This window comes from Podarcis filfolensis, assembly GCF_964270895.1.
Source record: "Podarcis filfolensis genome assembly, chromosome: 1".
NCBI lineage: Eukaryota > Metazoa > Chordata > Lepidosauria > Squamata > Lacertidae > Podarcis > Podarcis filfolensis.
The window spans coordinates 57,099,595-57,122,481 of record NC_139604.1 but is presented as its reverse complement, the minus strand read 5'-3'; the positions used below and the strand labels follow the sequence as shown (position 1 = coordinate 57,122,481).

Genomic DNA, 22,887 nt, shown 5'->3' with positions numbered 1-22,887 from the left:
GTGTGGCTGCAAGACCGCAAATGGTAACGCTGCCTCATCAAGCACAGAGCCATCGTGCCTCATTGTAAACCTATTTCTCAATGCAGTAGCTTTTATGAACATTGGCTTTTTTGAATTCAGTTCTGCAACAGTCAACTGTTTTCTGGACTCCAGCAACCTTGTGAAGTTATTACCAGGTGTTGGTTCTTGATTTTTTTTTAATTTGACTAGCAACTTCGACGCACTTGCATTGTTACTTTTTCAGTAGCGGCACTTTACAGTTATGTCATGTCCTTCATGAAAGGATCACAAATCATTTTAAATCATTTGCTTTCAAGAGGAACTGAGAAAAGAGAGGGCTGAAATTATAGACCAACTAGGTAAAATAAGAAAGCGATGAATACCTTGTGTCCAAGCCAGGTTCCATGATGACCTTCCACAGGGAGACGCTCAGCATCTCCAGTCAGGTCAGTCAGAGCATCCTGGAGAACCAATTGTATATTAGAATGAATCATAAAATGCTAATGATACGTTTCTGCAAGAACAGTGCAATGTGAAATGTGGGAGCAGAGGATTCCTAGGAGCCTAGCATGAAATGGCATCTATTGTGAGACTGAACAGGGCAGGACTCAACATTACCTTTGGGGATAAAGTTCCTCGGATACTGATGACCACTTTCTTCTTCTCATGATCAACAGCAACGTAGAAGGGAGTTTCATAGACCTAAAGGAAATGCAGCATCACATCAGTCTTGCCTAAATATAGCCTTACTGAAATGAAGTGATTTTCATCCTCCCAACAAACAAATAAAACAGCTAGCAGATAAGCCTTCAAAGGACAGCAGCACCCTTGAGCTCAATCTGCTTGAGCATACATAAGGCGTTATCTGTATATCACTGATAGTAACTTCAGGCTATAAATTAGCTGCTAGACCTGTTGGCTTAAGACATGGCTCTGAAATGCCCCAGAAATGTCCTTCAGAGCAAGGAAGCTCTTAGATGGTCCTTACCGCATCATGACAGGAAGTGTACACAATGTCCACAGAGCTCATGTTTTCATCAAGAAAGTGGCGACGGATGGCGATAGCATTGCAGCCGCAGCAATTATCTTCCTCAATTGTGACACCAGGTGCATAACGTGGCCGAGAGGGGCAGAGACAACAGCATCTTTAAATAAAAAGTACAGGTAAATAACATTTGGAAAGGAATGGAAAAAGAGATGAAGGATGAAAGAGAAGCAATAGAAGAGCCTAGCTTACTGAAGACATTTTTACCTACACAAAATGCCAGCTCTGTTTTCATTCTGGAAAAGATAATATACCAGCAACCTAAAAGATAGCTCTGTGAATTTATAGGATAAAGGAAGAAATGGGTAAAAATTAAAGAGAAAGACAACAGGTCAGAAAGGAGAAAAGAAAAAAGAAATCAGACTTTACAGAGGCACCAGGACACTATTAACTATTTAATAATGCAAGTTCAGTATATCTGAGATAAACCTTAACTATCTGCAGAGTTGACATTATGAATATGTGCCCTCAAATATAATAAACCTTCCAAACCCTGATTTAGGCACTTAGGACTACAACCTGTGCATGCTTACGAAGACGTAAATTCCACTGAAATCAGTGGACATCCTCCTAAGTAAACATGCATATGAATACTCAAAGGCCTATTAAGGAACAATGAGATGCTACATGGACAGAAATGACATTTCATAGGATCACAGAACTGTAGAGTTGGAAGGGATCCCAAGGGCCATCTGGTCTAACCCCCTGCAATGCAGGAATCTCAACTAAAGCATCATAGCAAGTAAATGTGGACAGGATAAAGTTACTTTGTAACCTCCTCAAAGTGAGATACGTACAAGCCATTTTTAAAAAGCAAAGGCTTGTGTAGGCCAAAAACGAGACTACAAAAATGGAAGAGAGAATGAGGAAAGGGAAATTAAGGATTTACTAAAGAAGACAAGGAAGAATAAATACATGAGTAGAAAGTGAGGAGGAAATGTATACAGAGACAGCCTGGATGAACACTTACGAGCAAGATCTGGCCAGGCGACAAAGTCCACAGGTAGGCTTCCTCATCAAATACATGGGCCAGCCATAGGCAGCCAAAGCAAAGAGCATATAGTAACAAACCTCTTTGTATCGCAGCATCTCTTGCTGGAGGAAACAAGAGATATTTAGTGTCCTGATGGCATCATTGGAGATGTCTCCCTCTCACTCTTTCAATATCAGTTCCCTACCCCACAAAATACTTTTTTTTTTTTATTTGTTGGACCTTCAAACCCTGCCCTCCCTTCCTTCCAGGCTTCTCTAGTTGAAAGTAACTACCTACAGCCAAAGGCCATTTTCAGACGCAACACTAACTCATAGTTTAGAGCAGGGGTAGCCAACGTGGTGTTTTCCAGAAGTTAGTAGACCACAACTCTCATCACCATCAACCATTGGCCACACTGGCTTGGGCTTGCACTCTCCTGCCCCCAATCTCGGGGACAGCTGAAAGGAGACTGGAAACACTCACTTCTGCTTTTAAACTACACAAAGTCCTACATTACATCCAAATCAGGGGAATGCTGGTTCATTTAAACTACAAACAACATTTAAGCTAACCCAAGGTTGCACCAAGTTCAGCTGTAAAGAGGAACAGAAGTCTATGCATCTGAGGCTCTTATTCCCACAGCATGAAGACAAAAAGGGTTTGGGCTTCTTGACTGCCTAAGAGGTTTCACAAAGTGAAAGTGCATTTGTACTTCCTTTTTCGTACTTCTTTTTTAAGGTACATTATTTAACAGGACAAGGACTTTATCCCTACACTGATAAAGGGAAGAAGGCACATGTGGCTTGAGAGGTTATGAATAGTTTGGCCTGCAGGTAACATCCAGAGCATCATACTGCTTTCATTACATAAAATTGGGTTGGGAAAATTAAATGCCGAGCAATTCATGCTGCCACTTCCAGCATTAAACAAGGCTCTGTTCTTTTTGCTGCAACATACTAATAGGCCTCTCCAGTGCTTTTTTTCTAAAAAAAATGTTTAGGGGTACTCTCATTTTGACTGAAGAAAATCACCATTTTATAGTTCAAATTGGGAAAAATAAATACAGTAAATGGACAAAAGTACAAAGATTCACAAAATGTTTAGGGGTATGCATACCCCTGTGTCCCCCCAGAAAAAAGCACTAGGCCTCTTCATTTTTTACTGTTCTGATTAGAATAAAAGTTTGCATTAAAGGAAATACAAGATGACTGATTTATTGGGCCTGATAAGCTAGTGTGCACTCTGCAATTGTGTCAAAGTAGCATTAGAGTTTGATGACTTACTGAGTTTTTCAGGTCCAGATATTTAGTGTTCCTGGTTACTGGCATCCCCGACAAGAAAGCTAGAATATCGTTGTTTGCCTGTAAATCACATAAGAGACTGAGATCATGACCCTGAAACATTCCATTTGCACTCTAGGAGATGGAAACCCCATTTGGCTTGGATCACTGTTACGCAGAAACAAGATGCTCACTTATATTCTGCCAAAGTTTCACAATAATTCTGTTTGTCTTCCTAACACCTCCACTCTAAAGCCTAGAAACATGAAAAACTAACCACTATTTTATAATTGTTTATTATTGTTATTTCAGTTTTGTCCCTCCTTTCTTCCATCATGGAATTCAAGGGGGTAATCTATTCAGACACAGACCAGACCTGCTTAGCTGAAGCATGGTGGTGCCTCAGTTGCTTTCAGACTATATCCTGGGGCTGCTAGTTTTGTAACAACTTGAAGTTTTTGATCCCTAAAAATCATGATTTCCCACATTCCAGTACCAAGCTTTTTGTGAAGTTTATCAACGAAACACTGAAAAATGCATGTTACAATTTTTTCATTATTGGTCACTGAAAGGTGACGGACTCTTATATCTTAGGGATAGCTAGGCAAAGATTTAGTGATTCCCCACTTCTGAAACACATGACAATAGGTGATTAAAAGCCAGATAAACATATCAGTAACATATGTATTTCAGCAGTGAAAAAGCACAGAAAGCAGTCTGCATACTCACTTCATCCAGTACTGCACTGCGTTTCGCCCTCTGTCGTTGGCGCAGAAGTACCAGGCCTGCTATGATATCAGATGGGACTATGTCAAGATCTCGGAAAAACTCAGCGAAGAGATATGCAATTTCAGAGTAGGCATCCTGAAAAATCCCAAAAGGGGAAGATGATAAATGAACTTGTAACAAGCAAAATACAAAGAGCTAGTATCAATCACTGGGACTGAAAACGTAATTCTCAGCTGCTGTTCCAAAACATCCACTTTGTTACCTAGGTTAGAACTGGTTTATAGCCAAAAAGTCTCCCAGAGTGGCTTACATACAATTATTTGAGCTCATTTGCTTCGTCTAGTAAGAAAAATATATACCTCTAAATATAATAAAAAGTTTTACCCTTCAGTGACTGACCACCATTGCTCTGCAGCACCTGACAAGTGGCATAGCTATGCTACAAAAGTCCTGATCACCATCAGCATCTGCTTCTTACACACTGGGTGACTGCCCTTTTAAAAACATTTTTTGCACAAGTGAAACAGACCACTAGATGAGACGTCATTTTATTTGAGTAATTCAGAGATCTTTATGTTATTGCAACCTACAAATGTTGTAAATAAATAAGGACATGGCTTCCTTGACATGGGGTTATTATGTTAATCTGATTTGCATCTACCATTGTGTTACATACAATCTTCATATGCCCTTTGAAAAAAATCTTCTCATCTCTTCATAACTGAGAATAATCTAAGTAATACTTGATAATCTGACAGCGCAAAACTTTTTCAGGTCGTTAAAAAGAAAGTGCTGTCCATTTAAAATGAGTCCATCATTCTATGTCCTTTGCCAGTTTGAGTGGTTTAATAAGTTCTGGACAGAGTTATTCTTTCTTGCAATTGCATAAATAGCTTAGTTAAAATCTGATGGCAATAAATACAAAGCGATGCAGATGGGAAAGGGTTGATTCTTCCTCTTCTCTACTGCAAATGTCTCACTCTGAGCTCCTCACCCATGATTAAATGATTGGGAACTTTATATCTGCACCAGTTCTTTGTAATTATTTCCTTATACAGGGCATGAGTGACTTGTGCCAGAGGTGCAGCACCCATGTGTGGAAGATCCCAATAGGAGTCCAAAGTGCCATGGCTCCTTCCACCATGTTCACAGCATATTCAGTGATAATACAACTGAACATTCAGAACTGTTTCCAGGTCTCTTAAGCATGCAATCAGGAGATTTATGTACACATCAAATCACATGGGGACTGGCTGACTAAACTCCAGATAAGAGTTCTATGAAATATTACATGAAGCAGATTTACCATTGATATCTCTCAGTGTAATGGTCTGAGAAAGCAGATATTTGCTCTGTGATGAAAAGATAGGTGCTACTTACTGACTGGGAATCTTTTGTTCGTGTGCAGCAGAGGAAAACTTTGAGCCGTCGGGTCCAGCTGCTAGCCTGCCCTTCCTCCAAACGGTGCCTTCAACATGCAGAAAGGAAGAGTTTACAAATGGATTATGGCAGGGGGTGGGGAGGAAAGAAAAAAATGGAATTGCTGTCCTTTGTGTTCCTCCTTCTTTGCAGAAGGGAGTGAGAGGTTCTGGAAGCAGCTCACCAAACAGCTCAGACCCTGAGAATAGAAAGCTGACCAGCTTCACTTGAGAATGTGAATCTACCTCACACTGACGAAGCCCTACACAGCAAGAAACAGCATAAAACAGTAGAGGAAGCTATGGATCTTATGGATCTTATGGGAGCATCTGCAGCTAAAGCGGAAGCACGAGACATCTTTTTCAGAACATCCTTGATGGGCTTGGGCCCATCCTCCCGTGCCCCAAACTCATCCACCCACACAGAAACTGCCTGGCAAATGCAAACACTGTAACTGAAGCCCTAAAGGTCACAAAGCCAGCTTCAAATTTTCTACACAGAGCCCCCTCTACCCATCTGTCACAGGAATCTTTGGGTCCCACTTCCTTTTTAGAAGGAATCACAGCCAAGGAATATAAAGCTGCCATGGGTGGATCAACAGCAAGAAAATGAAGCTGTTGCATAATCTTCTCATCAAAAATATGTTTCTTAGCAACCCGAGACACCAGTTTAGCCATATTTGGATGGGCCCACTCAGCTTTCTAAGCTGAGTCAAAAATGTATGCAAAAGGAACAGTAACCGCCTTGTAAGAAGCTGATGGGAAAGCCTTCTCAGCACCCACTGAGGAGGTGGCAGGTACTGGAGCTCCTTCTCCCCAGTGAGCTCCTCCCCAGGAAGGGTCCAACAAACACTCCTTCCCTGCAACTGCAAATGACATGAGGATATGTGGGATCGGGTGCAGATGAACCACCAGTGAGAACTGCTGCTCCATGCTTTTCTTGTCCCACTGATGGCCTGAGAACATAGGGTGCACCCCGGCTAGGCATTCTAGCACCTAAACTGGTGCGGCTTATACCCCCACTCCCAAAACACCCAGAGACAAAAAGGAACTGGGCGGAAGAATCAAGAAAACACACACAAGCCAGTGGAAAACAAGAGAGGCAGGAAGCAACTAGGGAGAGAAAAGACAACAAAAACAAAACACACCTTCTTCCACACACCAACAGGAGAGGAACAAAGGAACAGAAACCAAAAAGACAGACACAATAACTAGGGTTGCCATATTTCAAACAGTGAAAATCCAGACAGAAAAGTTGTTGAGCCGTTTTTGCAAAATCACATAAAAATGGACGTTTTTGAACTATTTTTATGGAAAAGCAGTGAAAATGACACTGCCGACGTGGGTTGCCATATGTCTGAATTTTCCCGGACATTTTTGCTGATTTCAGCCCAGACACTGCTACCAACTACAGTATTCCAGATATGTCTGGGAAATTCCGGGTGTATGGCCACCCTGCAATAACAGAGGAAAGGCTCTAAAATGTAAAGGTTCTGAAGAACACAAAACAACCTTGACTACCACTGGCTGCAAGCAGGATTAGTCTGGTAGGCAGGAGAACTCCTCCCCCTGGAGGGGAGCCAAAAAGGCTCTAGGCTAGGGACTCTGCCTGCCATGTCCAGTAGGAGGAGTCATCCCTTTTAAGGAATGTCCTCCAGTCTCATCTCACCAACAACCAAAAATGAGACAGCTGACTTTTAATTGCAAGCCTTGACTGAGAGGAGCATAAGTTGGACCCGTAACAAAATTCAGCAGTGGAGAGTGCTCCTGTTCAGGATATTTAATTCCATCCCTGCTCCTGCCAGTTTTCTTTTGTTTCACCCAGCAGTCAATCAGTATCCAATACCCACCAAGCACGCTCAGTCTGCACTACATAGTTTTGCAGGGGTTTTTTTTGCCCCTGCTGATTATCTTCCCTCTACAGAATTTTTGTAATTCTGTGAATCTCATATTCCACGCTCTTGTTGTGGATGGTGCTGTTTTGGCTACCTAAGGACTGGGCAGTCAGAAAACTGAGTTTTCTATATATACACACAAGTCAACCCTGCAACAAAATGTTGCTGTGTGGATCCTAGCCACCTAATTCTATCCCCACTCTGACCCCCACAACATTCAGTATCCCATGCCTACACATAATGCACAGTCCTTACTGGGCGACTGTGAATGGAGGTTGCCTCCTAGGGTTTCCCCCCTGCATGTTTTTTTAAAATTATTATTATTATTATTATTATTATTATTATTATTATTATTATGCTGTGAGCAAACCTGAGGGTGCCCCCATGGATCCCAGTATCTCCTGTGTGTACATCAGGACCAGCACTCAGAGAACTAGGATCGCTATTAGTATATACAGTGGTACCTCAGGTTAAGTACTTAATTCGTTCCGGAGGTCCGTTCTTAACCTGAAACTGTTCTTAACCTGAAGCACCACTTTAGCTAATGGGGCCTCCTGCTGCCGCTGCGCCGCTGCTGCACGACTTCTGTTCTTATCCTGAAGCAAAGTTCTTAACCCGAGGTACTATTTCTGGGTTAGCAGAGTCTGTAACCTGAAGCGTATGTAACCTGAAGCGTATGTAACCCAAGGTACCACTGTACAGTGGTGGTGGTGGTGGTTGGAAGCAATGGTCTTCAGCTGGGTGTCTCCCCCCCCCCCAACTACTGACAAACAGCAAGCCCTGTCCATATGTTGCATTGTGAGCTCCTTTTTAAACTGCCTTGAGTGGCAACAGAGGAAGAGGGATACTTAGGTGAAAAGAGAAAAAGTCCATATAAATCAGTTAATCAGGTCACAACACAGTTTTTTCAATCATGAAACAAATCAAGAAAAATAGCTTCTGAGTTTGATACATTAGATACATAATCCAGACTGTATCTTGTTGAAATGCTGTTTTGTGACTTACCTCAAGTTGTACGTCCTCAAGTTACGCTGCCTCCTCTTTGTGGCTCGCAGTTTGACAAAAGTTCTTCCTGTTGGATCAAAGACGCACAGGACAGTGATGCAAACACTCAGAATGACGACCCAGTTGCAGACGACCATTCCTGGTAAAACAAAGAAGATTCAAATGCTCAATTCCAAAGTGTCATCTATGACTCTCTTGGCGAGTTAGCTTTGCGTTTATGGGGTTTTTTCCTGAAGCAACACACTCAAGCTGAATTTCACTGACCAAAGTGAAGGCATGCATCCACAGTAACACCAGGGATCTCAAAACCAGATATTATTGAGTGAAAGGAATTATGGATAAAACAGTAGTTAGAGATGTACTGTTGGATTCTTTTGTAAGGACTTGCACTGGTTTCCAGAGCAATTGCAAAAATCCATACAATACCTAGTCAGGCAGCAAAACAACAGCTACTGTCCTTCCATCCATACATACTAATTGAAGTTTGTGCAATGGTTAAGTCTATCTGCGAAACATTCAGGGTGGGTACATTTATATAGGCAGAAAGTGAATTCATGCAGAAACCTTCAAATACACACCCAAAGTGACACTCTTGGCAGTAACATCATTGCAGGAGCTGTAGTACTGGGTTAACCAAACAATGCCCACAATAGCATAGATAAACTCAATCACCAGGATGGCTGAAACAATAAGAACATAGTGCACAATAGCAGCATTATTCTAATGAATACCTTGTTTCAAAGATGTCAGAGACCACCACAGTATTTCTTGTTAACAGTTCTCATGTATACATTCCAATTTGTTATTTCACTTCCAGCAAAACCAGATTTTTGTCTAAGCTCAATTAAACATACCCACCCCCATTTTTCAAGGGAAACTCATAAAAAGAATTACATTTAGGAGCATTTTATATTAATGCTCAAGGAAAGCACCCAAAAATCTCGCAGCAAGAAACAAAAACAAATCTTTCCCTCATCCCCATTGAGAATCATAACAAATACTTTCCTAAGAATATGGACATATTTCTAGATAGGTAGTACAGCAACAGGAAATAGAGTTTCATACATAAAATCTTCCTCTGTTCCACTCCAACCACTAAAATGACAGAACAGCTGAAAGAATTGTTTTAAAGGTTTTATGATGCTATGTATTTTAGATCTGATGTCATAATATTTTTATATGTATACCCCAACCTGGGACCACTTAGTGAAGGTGGATTATAAATGTTGTAAATAAGTAAATATTCTCCAACCCCATTTCTCTCCTGAAATTCACCTATGATATAGTTCAATTCCTCACTGGCTTTAGCAATCTCAGGAAGGTACATATGAGTTTCATTTGATTCTGGCAAAAAAATAAATAAATTGGGGGGGGTGAAAGAGGGGGAGGCAAAATGCAGAAATATAGATTGTATACTAATTGACTAGACAGCAGAATCTTGGACCCAGAGATGCTGATGAATTTCTTCAAGCTTGAGATCATACAATTCTATGGTTCTATGATTTTCCCAACCTCAGACTGGCTCAGAAAATTATCCCAGGTGTTTGTTTTTCATTTTAGGGAAAGAACTCTGAGGCAAACTGGAGAGAGCTCACCAATCCCTACTTTGACTCAAAGCAGAGAACGGCAGATAACAACAACATGTTACTATTGCGAGAAAGTAAAAGAAAAAGCCCATTAAGCTACATATCTAATTTATAGGACATAATTTCTATCATACTGCATTGCTTAGTTCTCAGATATCAAAAGGTGACATTTTACACAGTCTAACAAAACTTTTCAGTGACTGGAGGTGCTACCTGTAGCAAGTAATTTCAATCCCCCACATAATTCCTTTTATCAATAAAAGATTGAATAAAATGCTGAAATGTTCTTTTTTGAATGTCACACTCCATTCTCAGGTAAAAAGCCTGTTTTCTAAGTTTTCACAACACTTCAAGCTAAACAGCTAAAGTGTGAGTGGCACAGCTGCAATAGATGTGTATATATTTTGGTGTAACTGTTGCAGACGTGTAACAAAAATTGATCACGACACATTACCTCTCTTCAGTCCAGGAAGATTTTTTTAAGTGATTAAAAAAAAAAGATGTCTTTTTGGATACTCATGTAGCCATTTAAAAAGTAGTTCAAGAAGAAAATGTGCTAGGGTCCATCTCAGCAACGCACCTCAATTCAAGAAGGGGAGGGGGGTGTCTTACTTTTTTAAAAATTCCCCAATTTTTTATTTATTTATAAATTTGCCACTGTTAAGTTAGATTCGATGGCACGACAGTGAGAAGCCACTCCCAAATGCTCCATGGAATAATCTCTACCAAAGTAATGTGAGAACCTTTTTCTTGTAACAAATGTGAAGCTGCAACTCATGCTGTGGAGAAAAGCCCCATGTTTTCTTCTTCAAACTAGTGCCTCTCTTTTTTGAGGTTATCATATTTACCTAGAATCCTCAATATTTTGCTGCTGGAAAAATGCAGCTTCCCACCCTGCTCTTCCATCTTTTGCCATTTGGACTGCTCTGTGGGATCAGGGTGCACTTAGCTTGAATCAAGGGCCAGTAGTTTCGACACCATCAGTGATGAGAGATAGCGCTCTATCCCTGTACCAACTGAACTTTTCAGATTTTAAAGGGCTTTTCCTCGTTTGCTTCCCTAAAGAATGATAACTTTGTATATTCACTGATTAAATATTGTAAGTAAAATTAAAAAACAAAACAAAAAGAGGTTCCAGCCCCTGCAAGGCTACCCACTAATGTTCACTGAATGGATGAATTCAAGGCATGGAAAGGAGAAAAATATGAAAACCTTTCTATGCACAGGTTTTTTTTCCCCTGAATAGGGAGGGAATAATTTAATTTCTTAATAGTGCTGCCACCCACCAACTAAGGAAAGTTCTTCAGAAACTGCAAGAGCTGCTTGCAAGGTAGCATGGGATACAAGCACTTTTAAGATGAGAAGCTGAAAGCATTGTTATACAAAGAGAGCTTCTTGCACACTTTCCTAGAGGGAGTCTTGGATTTTATTTGCTTTCCTCCCCTCTCCCTCCACTTCAGCTCAGTTTTAATTTGGATTCACAAACTTATTTAAGCAAGGCTCAGAAAAGGAGTAACCATGCCTACAAAAAAATTACATCCAGTGAAGAAGTAATTAAACAAGAATAGGCAGCAATGTCACAGTGTTTAGAATTGGGTTGATGCCCTTCCTGTGTGCAATGTTTTCTTATACAATTTTAATAAAAATATGTGTCTCAGACAACAAAAATGAACACCCATCTAGAGCAGAGGAAGCCTAGTGATTTCTATATGATATGAATGGAAGGCCAGTTAAAAATGTTGTGAGTGAGCAATGCCTGTTTCTTTTTTTCTGGTAGCATCTTTGAGAATCAGGATGTCTTGAGGGAGACTGTAGGGAAAGGTTATGCGTCCTTCAAAAGACAAAGCAAATTTCATGCACACGTCATCAGTGGAAGAGATTCCTTTAAGTAGCCAGTACCTACAAAGAATATTTTGTGAGAGAGGAGGGTTATCAATGGAAACTTTTTAGGGCATGTGTACAAGCAAGGGGAGAAATAAACTTATGTGCTCAAGCATGGCAGGTGGGTTTAGGTTTGGTTGTGTGCATGCTGAGCATGAATTAGATTTCTACGAAAGAAGTATCAAGGCAGATGGAGAAAGGCAATCGTTACATGCAGTGTCTGCATTTCTGCAGGATGGCATGGTAAATGTAGTTATTACAAATGTAAAATGCTAAAAAGCAGACAAATGAAATGATGTCTTATGTCATTTAACAAAGTGAGGTGACAGGGATCCAAAAAATTAAACTAATTGAAAGTTTACATAGGGTAAATTTATGCAGCGTCGTGGGGACATCTGGCAAAAATTCAATCTCTGCATTTCCCACATCTGTAGTAGAAGTGAAACAAAAACTAGTTTTATAAATGGCTTTCCCTTGCTTAACATTCAGAGGATGCTTCTAGACTAAAAAACATCCTTGGTGCTACCAATGAAAATGACTTTGGATGAAGACAGAAATTCTGGAAAAGAGATTCTCCTCTGCAGTATGTGTATTCTAAATGAGCAGAGTATTTAAAGGGCTGAAAAAGAATGTGTTTTTCCGCAACCAGGGAGAAGAGTCGGCAGAAGAAGATTGGAAGAAATTTAAGGACTATTTACAGAAATATTGCAAAATTAATGAACTTTGAAAGATGCTGGATTGAACTTATGTGGTCTCTAGCTGTTATGATAAAAAGAACTGGGATTAATATTGTTTAAGTTATAAAATTTAAAAAGTTGATTGGAAAAAAGGTGTTAGTTAAAAGGAATGTTAAGAGATTAGGATTTGCTGGATTAACAATTTGAACTAGAAAACAAGAAGGGGAGGTATAAGGAAGTCAAAGAAACATGTTATTGAAAAATTGATATTGAAATTGATTTGTTTTTAATATTTTTCTTTTTCTTTTTTCTTTTTCTTTTTGTGTTTGTATAAAATTGGAAAATTGAATAAATATTTATTAAAAAAAAGAAAAAGAAAAAGAATGTGTTTTGTGTCTGCTTATCCGTGTGCTGACGGGGGAATCCCTTGAGTGTGTAACAGATGGTTGCATCAAGTTCAAAAATTTATAAAGTCCCTTGGTCACTGTCTCTTACCCAGTCTGACGTACAGGACATATTGCATTGAATCCCGAGGTTCTGTGTACAAGATGCTGCCACGCATGCTGAGCCAGATGATTGCGACTTCTGCGATCATGCAGCTAAGCAGAATACCCAGGTAGCCTCTGCCGTGGTCCACCAGGTTGAGAGAGCAGGTCTCATTGGGGTTGTATGCCAGTCCAAAGAGCACCACAGAAAGGATTATGAACCTGCCACACATAAGCACATACAATATTCCCTTGATAAACCTCAAGGTACCATATACATGAAAAAATAGTATTCAAAGAATGTCAACAGCAATATTATGATTGCAGGTCTGTGAAAATGTCTCTTTTTAATGTTTCCATGAAGTGGTTAGTTTATTTTATGCGCTAAACAAATAAGTAGTTAGCTTTGAACATATTCACAACTGCATACATCTAATAAAATGAGCTTTTGCCTATCAAAGCTCATCCCATAATAAAACAGCTATCCTCTCCAAAGGCATCAGAGCCCTTTTAACATTTTATTCACAACGTAATTATCTTGTTACTTTTAATGAAATAAATTTGACAAGAGTTTCCAGAGTCAGCCACTAAAGGAATGCTATCAGTGGTATTATATTCAGTATACACCTGGGTCTGGGTTTCTGTGATTACAGGCAAATATCACATTTAGCTAATTTCAAATGTTCCACTAATGTCATCCATTTATTTGTGGTATATGTTTAGGGATTGCTTTGATAGTAAAATGCTGCTGCTTAGCTAGTGGGGATTTTTTTTCGCCCACATGCAGATTTCTGGATGGCATCCCAGAACATATTCTGTGTCCCTCTATAACTGAGAGAGAGAAAAATCCTTTTGACAGATCTGTCTACTTCTCCACTGTCATCAGGAGGTCTTAAAATGAGAATAGTAAAGGCGTGGACATGCTTTCAGTAGTCACTAGAGGGCAGAAGAAAATGTGGCAGGCACACGGTGCTGTAAACTCTACATCGAGATTATGTCAATATGATATTACTATTCTTGCCTACAGAATGATTTTATTATACATGATACATGAATGTGCCCACATGACAAAGGGTAAAACAATAAGCTGTCACAACTTTCATCACTTTGCTTGCCCTCTGGGAAGATGTGTGGTAGATTCCCCAGTACACCACTGCTGAGTTATCCATAAAGAAACTTGTTAGTCAGAAGCAACCAAGGAACAACTGATAAGAAGCAATCATACAGTATTGGTTTTACATTATAACACCTGACAAACTAACATCCTTGGTTCATTCCAGGACTGCAATACCTCAAGGACTGCCTCTTTCCGTGTGAACCTACTTGGACCCTGAGATCATCTTCTGAGGCCCTTCTTCATGTGCCTCCTCCTTGAGAGGTCCAGAGGGTACCAAATGAGAATGGGACTTCTCTGCAGTGGCCCCGTCTGTGGAATGCTCTCCCCAGGGAAGTTTGCCTAGCACCTTCATTATACACCTTTAGGCGCCAGACAAAAACGTTCCTTTTTAACTAGGCCTTTGGTTGATCTGATTTACATCCTATGTGCTTTTAAAATGGGTTTTGGGGGGAGGGCTATTGGGTTGTTGTTTTTATTTTTATTATGTATTTTGTGGTTTTATATCTTGATTTTATTCTGTGAACTGCCCTGAGAACTCTGGGTATAGGGCAGTAGATAAACTCTAATAAAATAAATAATAATAATAATAATAATAATAATAATAATAATAATAATAATTATTATTATTATTATTATTATTATTATTATTATTATTATTCCATGGGATGCCATTGTAGGGCTTTAATTGTGGCAAAAGTTTTCCATACTAAGTATTAACAGAAATGGTGAGAAGGTATGAAATACACTTTACCATGGTTTTATCAAGATAATTCAACACAGTGTGTTACATTAAATTCTGCATTAACTTACCTTTCTAATGATGTGAATTATGGCATTAGTCTAAAAAAGACTGATGTTATGAGTCAACACTTGGGAAATCCCACCAATTGATACCTTTACTGTATTCTTTTCAGTGCCTACTGACAACATTCTGAGCTTTAACATCAGACGTTTAGAAAGTTTGTATGAGTTTTAAATTGTTTTGTTGTGGTTACAACTTTATGCTTTAAACAATGGTTATAAATGATTAGTGATGATTTTATTGCTTCATCTTTTTTGAAAACCGCTTTGAGGATTTTTCTACAAAGAAGCAGCATATACATTTTATGAAATGATTTTTTAAAAATGCAGCGTTGTGAATGCCACTTATTATAGGGGAGCAGGATGCTACCAATAACTGGAAAAAATGAGTAGCAAAACAGAACAAAAAACTCTGCTCATTAGTAGAGTCATGGAAGCTTTCTGCTCAGGTGTATGTTTTCACTTACCAAGTGGTATGAAGGAGAAAGAGAAAGATGGCTGGCAAAACAAGGTCATCACTGCCTACAGACCAGCGACGACGGAATACCACAATCCCTGGCATGGCTAATGGGTCAGGGGAGGATCACCAGGCACAATGCTCACCTTCTGAAACAAGAACAAATAGCAATTAAGCAAGGTTTTTCCAGCCATCACAAAAAGATGGCTGTTCACTTGTTCCAAGAACAGAATAGTTGTAATGATATCTCAGACAATTTCCCCACACAATTCTCACATTTGTACCCTGCCACTCTGAGTGATAGGTTAGGTAGTGATCCAGTTTTAAAGTTTAATTTCAACCCAGGGCTCCCCTTTCCAGCTGGACATTCTATCTCCTACACCATATTGGCTATCCAAGTCTCCTTCTCAATCCATGGCCATAAGGCAAGCCATTCATTTTTGTGAACTGCCATGGCCTCTGATTAATGTGGCTGTCCAGATTTTTATTTTTAGATTCAAACTGGGGCCTCCAAAAGCTGAAAGCAGCCTCTAGGTGCATGACCCAGTGCTGCTGACATAGGTATATCTGGTATGGCTGTCCTCAGTACCCACTGGAGAGGCCGTGGTGTGACCCACATGTATGCCACCCACAGGAGGATTTTGTGCAGGGTTGTTCATTCATTTAAAAATTACATTATTATATGAAAGGAGGGGTGCCTAGCCACGTAGTCACATGTGCATTCATGCTGCCTTTAGTAAAGGAGAGGGAGGCTAAACATTCATCATGTTGTACAATAAATGAAATGGGTTAGGTAAAAATCACTTGCAACCTAGTCTTGTTACTTTCATCACTCCAGGACTAGAAAATGGGGCCTCAGAAAGCAATCTTCAGAAGCCAGAGAGTCTCCCCTTCCCAACCCCATTATAAATGTTCATATAACTACTAAAAGCTAAACACTTGCTCTTTTAAAGATGGAGATTAGGTAGATTCTGCAGTAATTGTCAGGATGATTTCCTTATTCATGCTTTGATTGTTTGATCATGCCCAGGAAAAATAATATTGTGCCACTTCCTTGCACATGATGAAGATGAGGCGGTCATGTCACAATAAATGTGTTACTTTTAAAGATGCTCATGGGCTTGCTGTCATTATTCTGATAAAAGGCTATTCTTCTGGAATTTATCCCTAAGGGCATGCAGATTCCTAAACTTTCTTGATACTGCTATTCAGAGCTACAGATGATGCAACACCTGAATGTTTAAAAGAGGCATTAGGAGGATCAAAAGAAACACAGCTATAGATGAAGGGAGGTGAGCATTAGCTGAAAGTGGAGTAAAGCCCATGCTCACTGGATTCCAATTCACAAGATTACTGGGAATCTTATTACAGAGCTCTGTATTGGTTACTGATCTTTTCTAGATGTCTGTGGAAGCTCTAACAGGTAGCTTAGCAACTTTTTTCCATATTACATGTAGGATAAAAGCACTGAAATTTGGGGTTTGGGGACATAATATAAAGCCAGTCCTATGAACTACCATAAGGTATTCAGACTCTAAATTGCATTTGCACTTGCAAAGAAGTATGGATGCTAGGTTGGCATTCCCAAACTGTTTCCCTGGCAAGAATGCTCGGACCAGTCTGCTAACCTACTTTTAAAAAATTCTGGAATTCATATCCACATTGGCACCTATTAATTTGTTCATTTTGGTCCAGTAAGTCCTCTGGAGAGTCAGCTGCTACAACATGGTGCTTGTGACCCAAATTCCAGCCTGTAACACAGCCTGTCAAAACCCATGAAGTGGAGCTTCCTGAATGGGTGGGTGGCAATTTTTCTACAGAATGATTCTTCTGAAGAAAGAGATCCACTCAATCAGGAAACTGAAGTTTGTCATACATGACAAACATTCAAGTTTTTCCAGTTTTGACAGTGAAGTCTAAGCATACAAATGTATGTATCCCTGCATGAAAGTCAGCTCCGCTGAATGAGGTAGGACTCACTTCAGAGTAAATATGTATGGTACTTGTCAAATGTTAACCTTTTCAAGGTGTGATAAACAAGGTGCACAGACATCTCTGTCATATCTTCACAGGATTGTGCATGGAAATGGATGTTGAATCACAACCAAAAAACCCACAGGACAACAGGAAGGCTTTTGATATTGGTTCTCCAATACCAGCATATACAGTATGCCCATGATGTTATTAAAGCAGAAATTCCTACCCATATGTCTGCAAGGTGTTAGTCAGGTTATGGGATTTGCAACAGGAAGGTTAGCCACATCAGTTATAAAGTGTATCAGTTTTAGCATTATGAACCAAAGCATGGTGCACATAATCTAAAATCTTGCTATCAGCTATTTTTATGACTGCAATTAGACACTGAGACTTTTGAATCCATTGGCTTGGATACTAAGCCTTCTACAAGTGGAAGAGCTCCTTCTGTTTATAGAAGACTTTCGATTCAGCAGAAGATCCCACTAATGAATAGCAGGGGAGGAGATCTTCACAGATTCATGTCATACTTTTGTGGCCGTAATAACAGACTTCTCCTAGAATAGAAATGGGAATGCATTCACAGCTGGAGGGAATCCTACAAGTAATATTTTGGCTGCAAGCACCTTGGGCTGGATATTCAAAGAGCTTCTGAGTTATATAATTCATTTTGCCACTGGCATCAGTCATCTCAGATACCAGTGTCACACTGGGATACTAGACAAAATTCAAGAGTCTAAATCTGAATATCAGACTGTAAGGTCCATAATTTATCCATCCAGAAACAGTAATTATGCTAACTCATTTGGCCATAAGGAGTGATTCATTTTTCTGTGGACAGCAGCTGTACAATAATTCTCTTCACCCAGCACTCTGCTCACCCAAGCAACTGTTCAAAAACTTCCTCTAGCCTGAATATCACATAAACAGAATTTTTTTTATACTTCACCCCCCCGCTCCCCACAGCTTATGAAGAGATCTCCCTATACCCCTTTGTGAAACACTAGAACTGATACAACAGATTGCTCTGTGAGTCGCCCAAACCCAGCTTGCATAGCAGCTCCATTCAAATTCAATGTCTAAAGAGCCTATTCTCATGCCCTTGCAGCAAGTGGCAGCTGTGGTTTTCAGTCAGCCCTTGCTTGCTTCCAGGCACAGCTGCCACAGGCATACATGCCGAAGGCACGTGCTGAAGCCAGCCCAGATCACCCTTTGGCAAGTCCCCCTGAATATTTCTGGATATTTAATGGCCAGATGCTTCTCTAGTGCTTCCTTTTCTCAGAAGCTTGTTAATGGGAACATTGCAGTCGGGGCCTATGCATATAGTCTTTCCTACTCACAAACTCTGGTGATGAATTTCAAATTAATCCCTACAATATACCGTAATTCTCAACTCCATAAGTCAAAGCATACAGCACTTGTCTATATGGCCTTTCCCCACAGAATGTGTCCTTGAAAAACCGGTATTTTTGTACTGCTTCATGGGTGGAGTCACTACCCTGTCTAAACATCCAGGTTGGTTGTACTGGTATTGAGTTTCTTTCTGAAAATGAACATCACTTGTCCACAATGTCCTCTTCAATGTCTGAACAGGTTCCAAGAGACTATCAGGCCTAGGAGAAGTTTTGCTGCTGCTTGAAGCATAGTTGAGGTACCTTGAAGGGTCTGCCTACTAAATCTAGCAGTAGGAACTCAAGCCTTCCACATAAATCAGAGAGCCTTTCTCAGCTGAAAAATTTGCAACAGATTTGACAGCTGAAAGTGGCTCTATTTCTATTCAGGAATAAATAGCTTAGCTTCCTGATTCACACCAGTAGTACTTCCTCTGTTCTTCGCAGAACAATTTGGCAAGAGTAGATACAAGGAGGGGGGATATCTTCCTGATGTCCACAGCATCTTAATTCTCCTCAGTCCTGCCTGGCTACATCTCAATTTATAATCTATCCTGATGACTTCACCAAGCACTAATAATATAGTTTAAGAAGGACCTGAACATGAGGTATAATAAGTCTCACTCAGGCCCAACATTTTTGATAATTTTGAGCTACTCTATTTCCTTATCCTCCGGCATCTTGATTCTGTTGCTGTCCCAGGAGTATTGCGAGAGAGAGAGAGCACTCATTGGTGCTGTCACTGCACCTCAGACTTGATCTTATTTAATTGTTCTCTTAAGCAATTAACAAAATGGGCAACACCTAAATAATCTCATTTCTACTACATGCATCACAGTCAGGATTTGCTTCTCATAGCACTCTTGTAGTAAGCACCAATATATACCAGTATATACTTTCTACGTCTATCTACAATTATCATATGATGTTGTTGTTTTACACAAGGTTCACATTCAAATGATCTAAGCAGAACTTCCAAGATTCAAACCATAGGAACTTTGGTGGTGGTTTCAGAGAATTCTCAAAAATGTTGTTGGAAAGTATGCCTGACATCCTCCAGGTTAATTAATTGTCATTTTGTTTCTTAAATCTGAGGGCCCTCCCAGAGAAAATATTGTACCTTGAGCTGAACATCCAAGCACAGCTACCCCTGCCACCAAACAGTATCCTTTGAAATGAAAGGAAGAATCTTCTTTCAGCTTAAAACAGGAGGATAAATGAGATGAACATGCAAATGTACATCTGAGTGTGGATGCAGTCTATCTGTACTGCACTGTTGGAATATATATTCTCCATAAGGATGTACAATTAGATACACATCCAAGTATCTGAGAGTGGCTCTCCTTCATTGGATTGGGCAAGGAAGTATAGATGACAGAGAAGAATTCTAGAGAGAAGGGAAAAGGAAGGAAGCTATCTTCTTTGTCTTGCCCCTCTTCTGTCCCCTCTGAGAAAATATGTATGTCCTCCCATTTTTATGAATTTAATTGTAAAGGGCAGATCTGCATTCACTGAGTAGCAGGGGCTGATTTCTTAATTTTAGATTCATTCACCTAACCCATCAAGTTGCTGACATTATGAAGAATTGGTACCTATGACATTATGAAGAACTGGTACCATTATGAAGAATTGGTACCAAGTTGCTCTAGTGAAAATCCCTGGTGATATCTTTCATTCTTCCCACCAAAAAAATTGGCAAGCATTACTAGCCTTCCCTTCCCTCACATTTTCCTGAGGATCATTGTTCGCTTCCAACACTCCTTGTATATCTTTGTAAAATATTACTCCCTCTAGAACCATTAGCTGGACTCTACCTCCTGTATTATATTTTGCAATCATGAAACTTTTCCAGCAATGAAATCTCACAGAAAATATGAACAAAGAATGATTCATGTTTAAAACCAAGTAACTTTGAATAGGCTACCTTTTTTTACCTTAGCAAGCCTACTATTTATATGACAGCCACCTGAACCTGTTTTTCTCCAAACTATTGAAGGTAGTGTGGAAGTCAAGAGTAAGAACAGTAGCAACTGAGAATGAAAAAGCATATGGTACATAGGCAGCATAAGAGCTAAATGAAAAAAGTATGTTATCCTGAAAGTTAAGAGGCAGATCATTCATGTTTTTTATGTGAGCAGTTAAAAAATCAGGAATTGATAGATGCACTCAAAATTCACTGGACCTGCAATTATGAGTCCTGGAAGAAAGCAGAAAGAAGGCAGCACATAGAAGGTATCATATCATGTTACTCTAGATTAATTAAGTAGCCTGGAATCAATACAACTCTTGTACTCATGATCACTAACTCACATTAGAATCCCAATTCTTCCATATGCATGCATTAAAAGGATGGGAAATAATATGTTACCACACTTTATCTTCCCCTGTTGTGTAGAACAGTGCAATCAAATTGTATAAATTAACTAATTTGCTGTGATGACGAGTACATGTCCTGACTACTTAAAACAGTAAAGGATTACCAAGTGTTTGAAAAGGACTTTACACCTGGATTAGAGCGTGTATTTATGAAGTCATGGGAAGGCATTTATTTGCACAGAAATGCATTTAAAATGTCTCAAGTGCACTGTTAAACAAGCTGGGTTCCCAGGCTCAAATAGAAACAGGAGTGTGTGTGAATAAAATATGCTTACATAGCATGTAGTCCAGTAGAAGCACATTCTTCTGTCCCAAGAAGCTTTCTTGGGATAGTCCGTGTCCATGGACGGAGTCTTCATGAGTGAAGGAGGAATCAGCATACTCGCCCTGGCACCACTGAAAATCCCAAGCAGGAGGGGAAAAACAGCTTGGTGACTGTCTGCCAACAAAGCCAGTCATCCGCATCACCAGAAGCAGCAGCAGCAGCATCAACACTACCTCCATCACAGCAGGTCCCTCCCTCCAAGACACAACCTTCATTTATTCAACTGAAGCTGCTTCAAGCAAAACGTGTGAATCCCCCCACCTCTTTCTACATTTTGATCTCACTCTAGAAGGAAGTGACCTCATTTCCTGCTCTCAGGAGACTTATGAATTATGGGAGGAAGGACTGAGAATGAGAGCACACAATGCTGTCACTCATGAGAGAAACACCAAGGGACAGAGGATGCTCTCAGATAGCAAGGGCAGCAGCAGAGAAGCAGCACCTCTTTCACTAGACAAATCAGAGCAACTGAATGTACTGTAATGACTTTGGAACACTCTAAATCCTTCCTAAATATCAGAAATCCTCTTTCCCTACAACAGATTACATCAGAGACAGAATTGTAGGAGAAAAGGCTGAAAAGGCTTTGGACCTTTGGCTGCTTCTTTAATATTCTGTAAACAAGAGGCACACAGGAGGGGCCATCTTCTTAATCAAAGAGTGAAAGGTCTCCTCTCTCACATGCTGCTGTAGCTGTGGAGGGCCCCGCTACATGCTATGTTAAGCATAATATTGAAATGTACAACTAGGGCTGCCACTTTCCTTTCCTAACCTAAAGTAGCTCAGCAGCCCAATCTGGTTTTTTTTTTTAATAATATTTATTAAGAGTTTCAAGAATACAAAAAAAAGAAGAAAAAAAAGAAGAAATGCATAAAAACCAATACAACAACACAACAACAAAAAGAGAAAGAATACAAATCCCATATTACATATCTTTATCTTTCATTTGCTTGTTTCCTTGACCTCCTCACACCTCCCTTTTTGTGTTCTAGCTTAATTAGTTGTTTCAGCAAATTCTTTCCATCTTTCTCAATTTTTATTGAATACTTTATCTTAACAGTCTAACCTATTAATTAACTCAGCAGATCCTTTCCATCTTTCACCATATTCTGTTATTCAATTTGCCTTAATTTATTTAACCTTATCTTATCGTAAAATACCTTAGAACTTAAAACTTAATACTTATTTATACATAACTCCTTATATCATTTCTACTAAAGCCAGATAGTTTCATTCCAATATTTTCCCTAATATTCATTAATTTTACACTAATTCCCAAAATAAAAATTTTTCTTTATAGACTTCCTTCCAATTTTCATCCAACGTCCCTTCTTCCTGGTCTCGGGTTATGTCAGTCCTTACTGTCCATTCCATCTAGTCCATCAAGCTGGTAATCTTATGTCCGAGGCTCTTAAATCTCTTCCATGCCCCTTCTGCAGATCTTCTTCTTCTTGTTTATACTTGCACTTTTC

General features: G+C 39.7%; 1 protein-coding gene across 14 annotated transcripts in view; it reads right to left on the bottom strand.

Moving 5' to 3' along the window:
* DAGLA (diacylglycerol lipase alpha) overlaps positions 1-22,887 on the bottom strand; it is a 91,468-nt gene that overhangs the window by 19,064 nt on the left and 49,517 nt on the right. For 9 of the 14 annotated variants that reach the window (XM_083580577.1, XM_083580583.1, XM_083580588.1 and 6 more), the window contains 12 exons: positions 21,366-21,486; positions 15,360-15,498; positions 12,985-13,196; positions 8,924-9,025; positions 8,346-8,484; positions 5,408-5,495; positions 4,028-4,162; positions 3,302-3,379; positions 2,016-2,140; positions 989-1,145; positions 619-702; positions 384-461 (listed from right to left, as the gene is read on the bottom strand). In XM_083580577.1, coding sequence (XP_083436703.1) covers positions 384-461; positions 619-702; positions 989-1,145; positions 2,016-2,140; positions 3,302-3,379; positions 4,028-4,162; positions 5,408-5,495; positions 8,346-8,484; positions 8,924-9,025; positions 12,985-13,196; positions 15,360-15,454 — 1,293 coding nt within the window. In that variant the 5' untranslated portion in view covers positions 15,455-15,498; positions 21,366-21,486. The remainder of the gene's footprint in view (positions 1-383; positions 462-618; positions 703-988; positions 1,146-2,015; positions 2,141-3,301; positions 3,380-4,027; positions 4,163-5,407; positions 5,496-8,345; positions 8,485-8,923; positions 9,026-12,984; positions 13,197-15,359; positions 15,499-21,365; positions 21,487-22,887) is intronic. The other 5 variants (XM_083580578.1, XM_083580579.1, XM_083580580.1 and 2 more) reach the window with 2 other exon arrangements.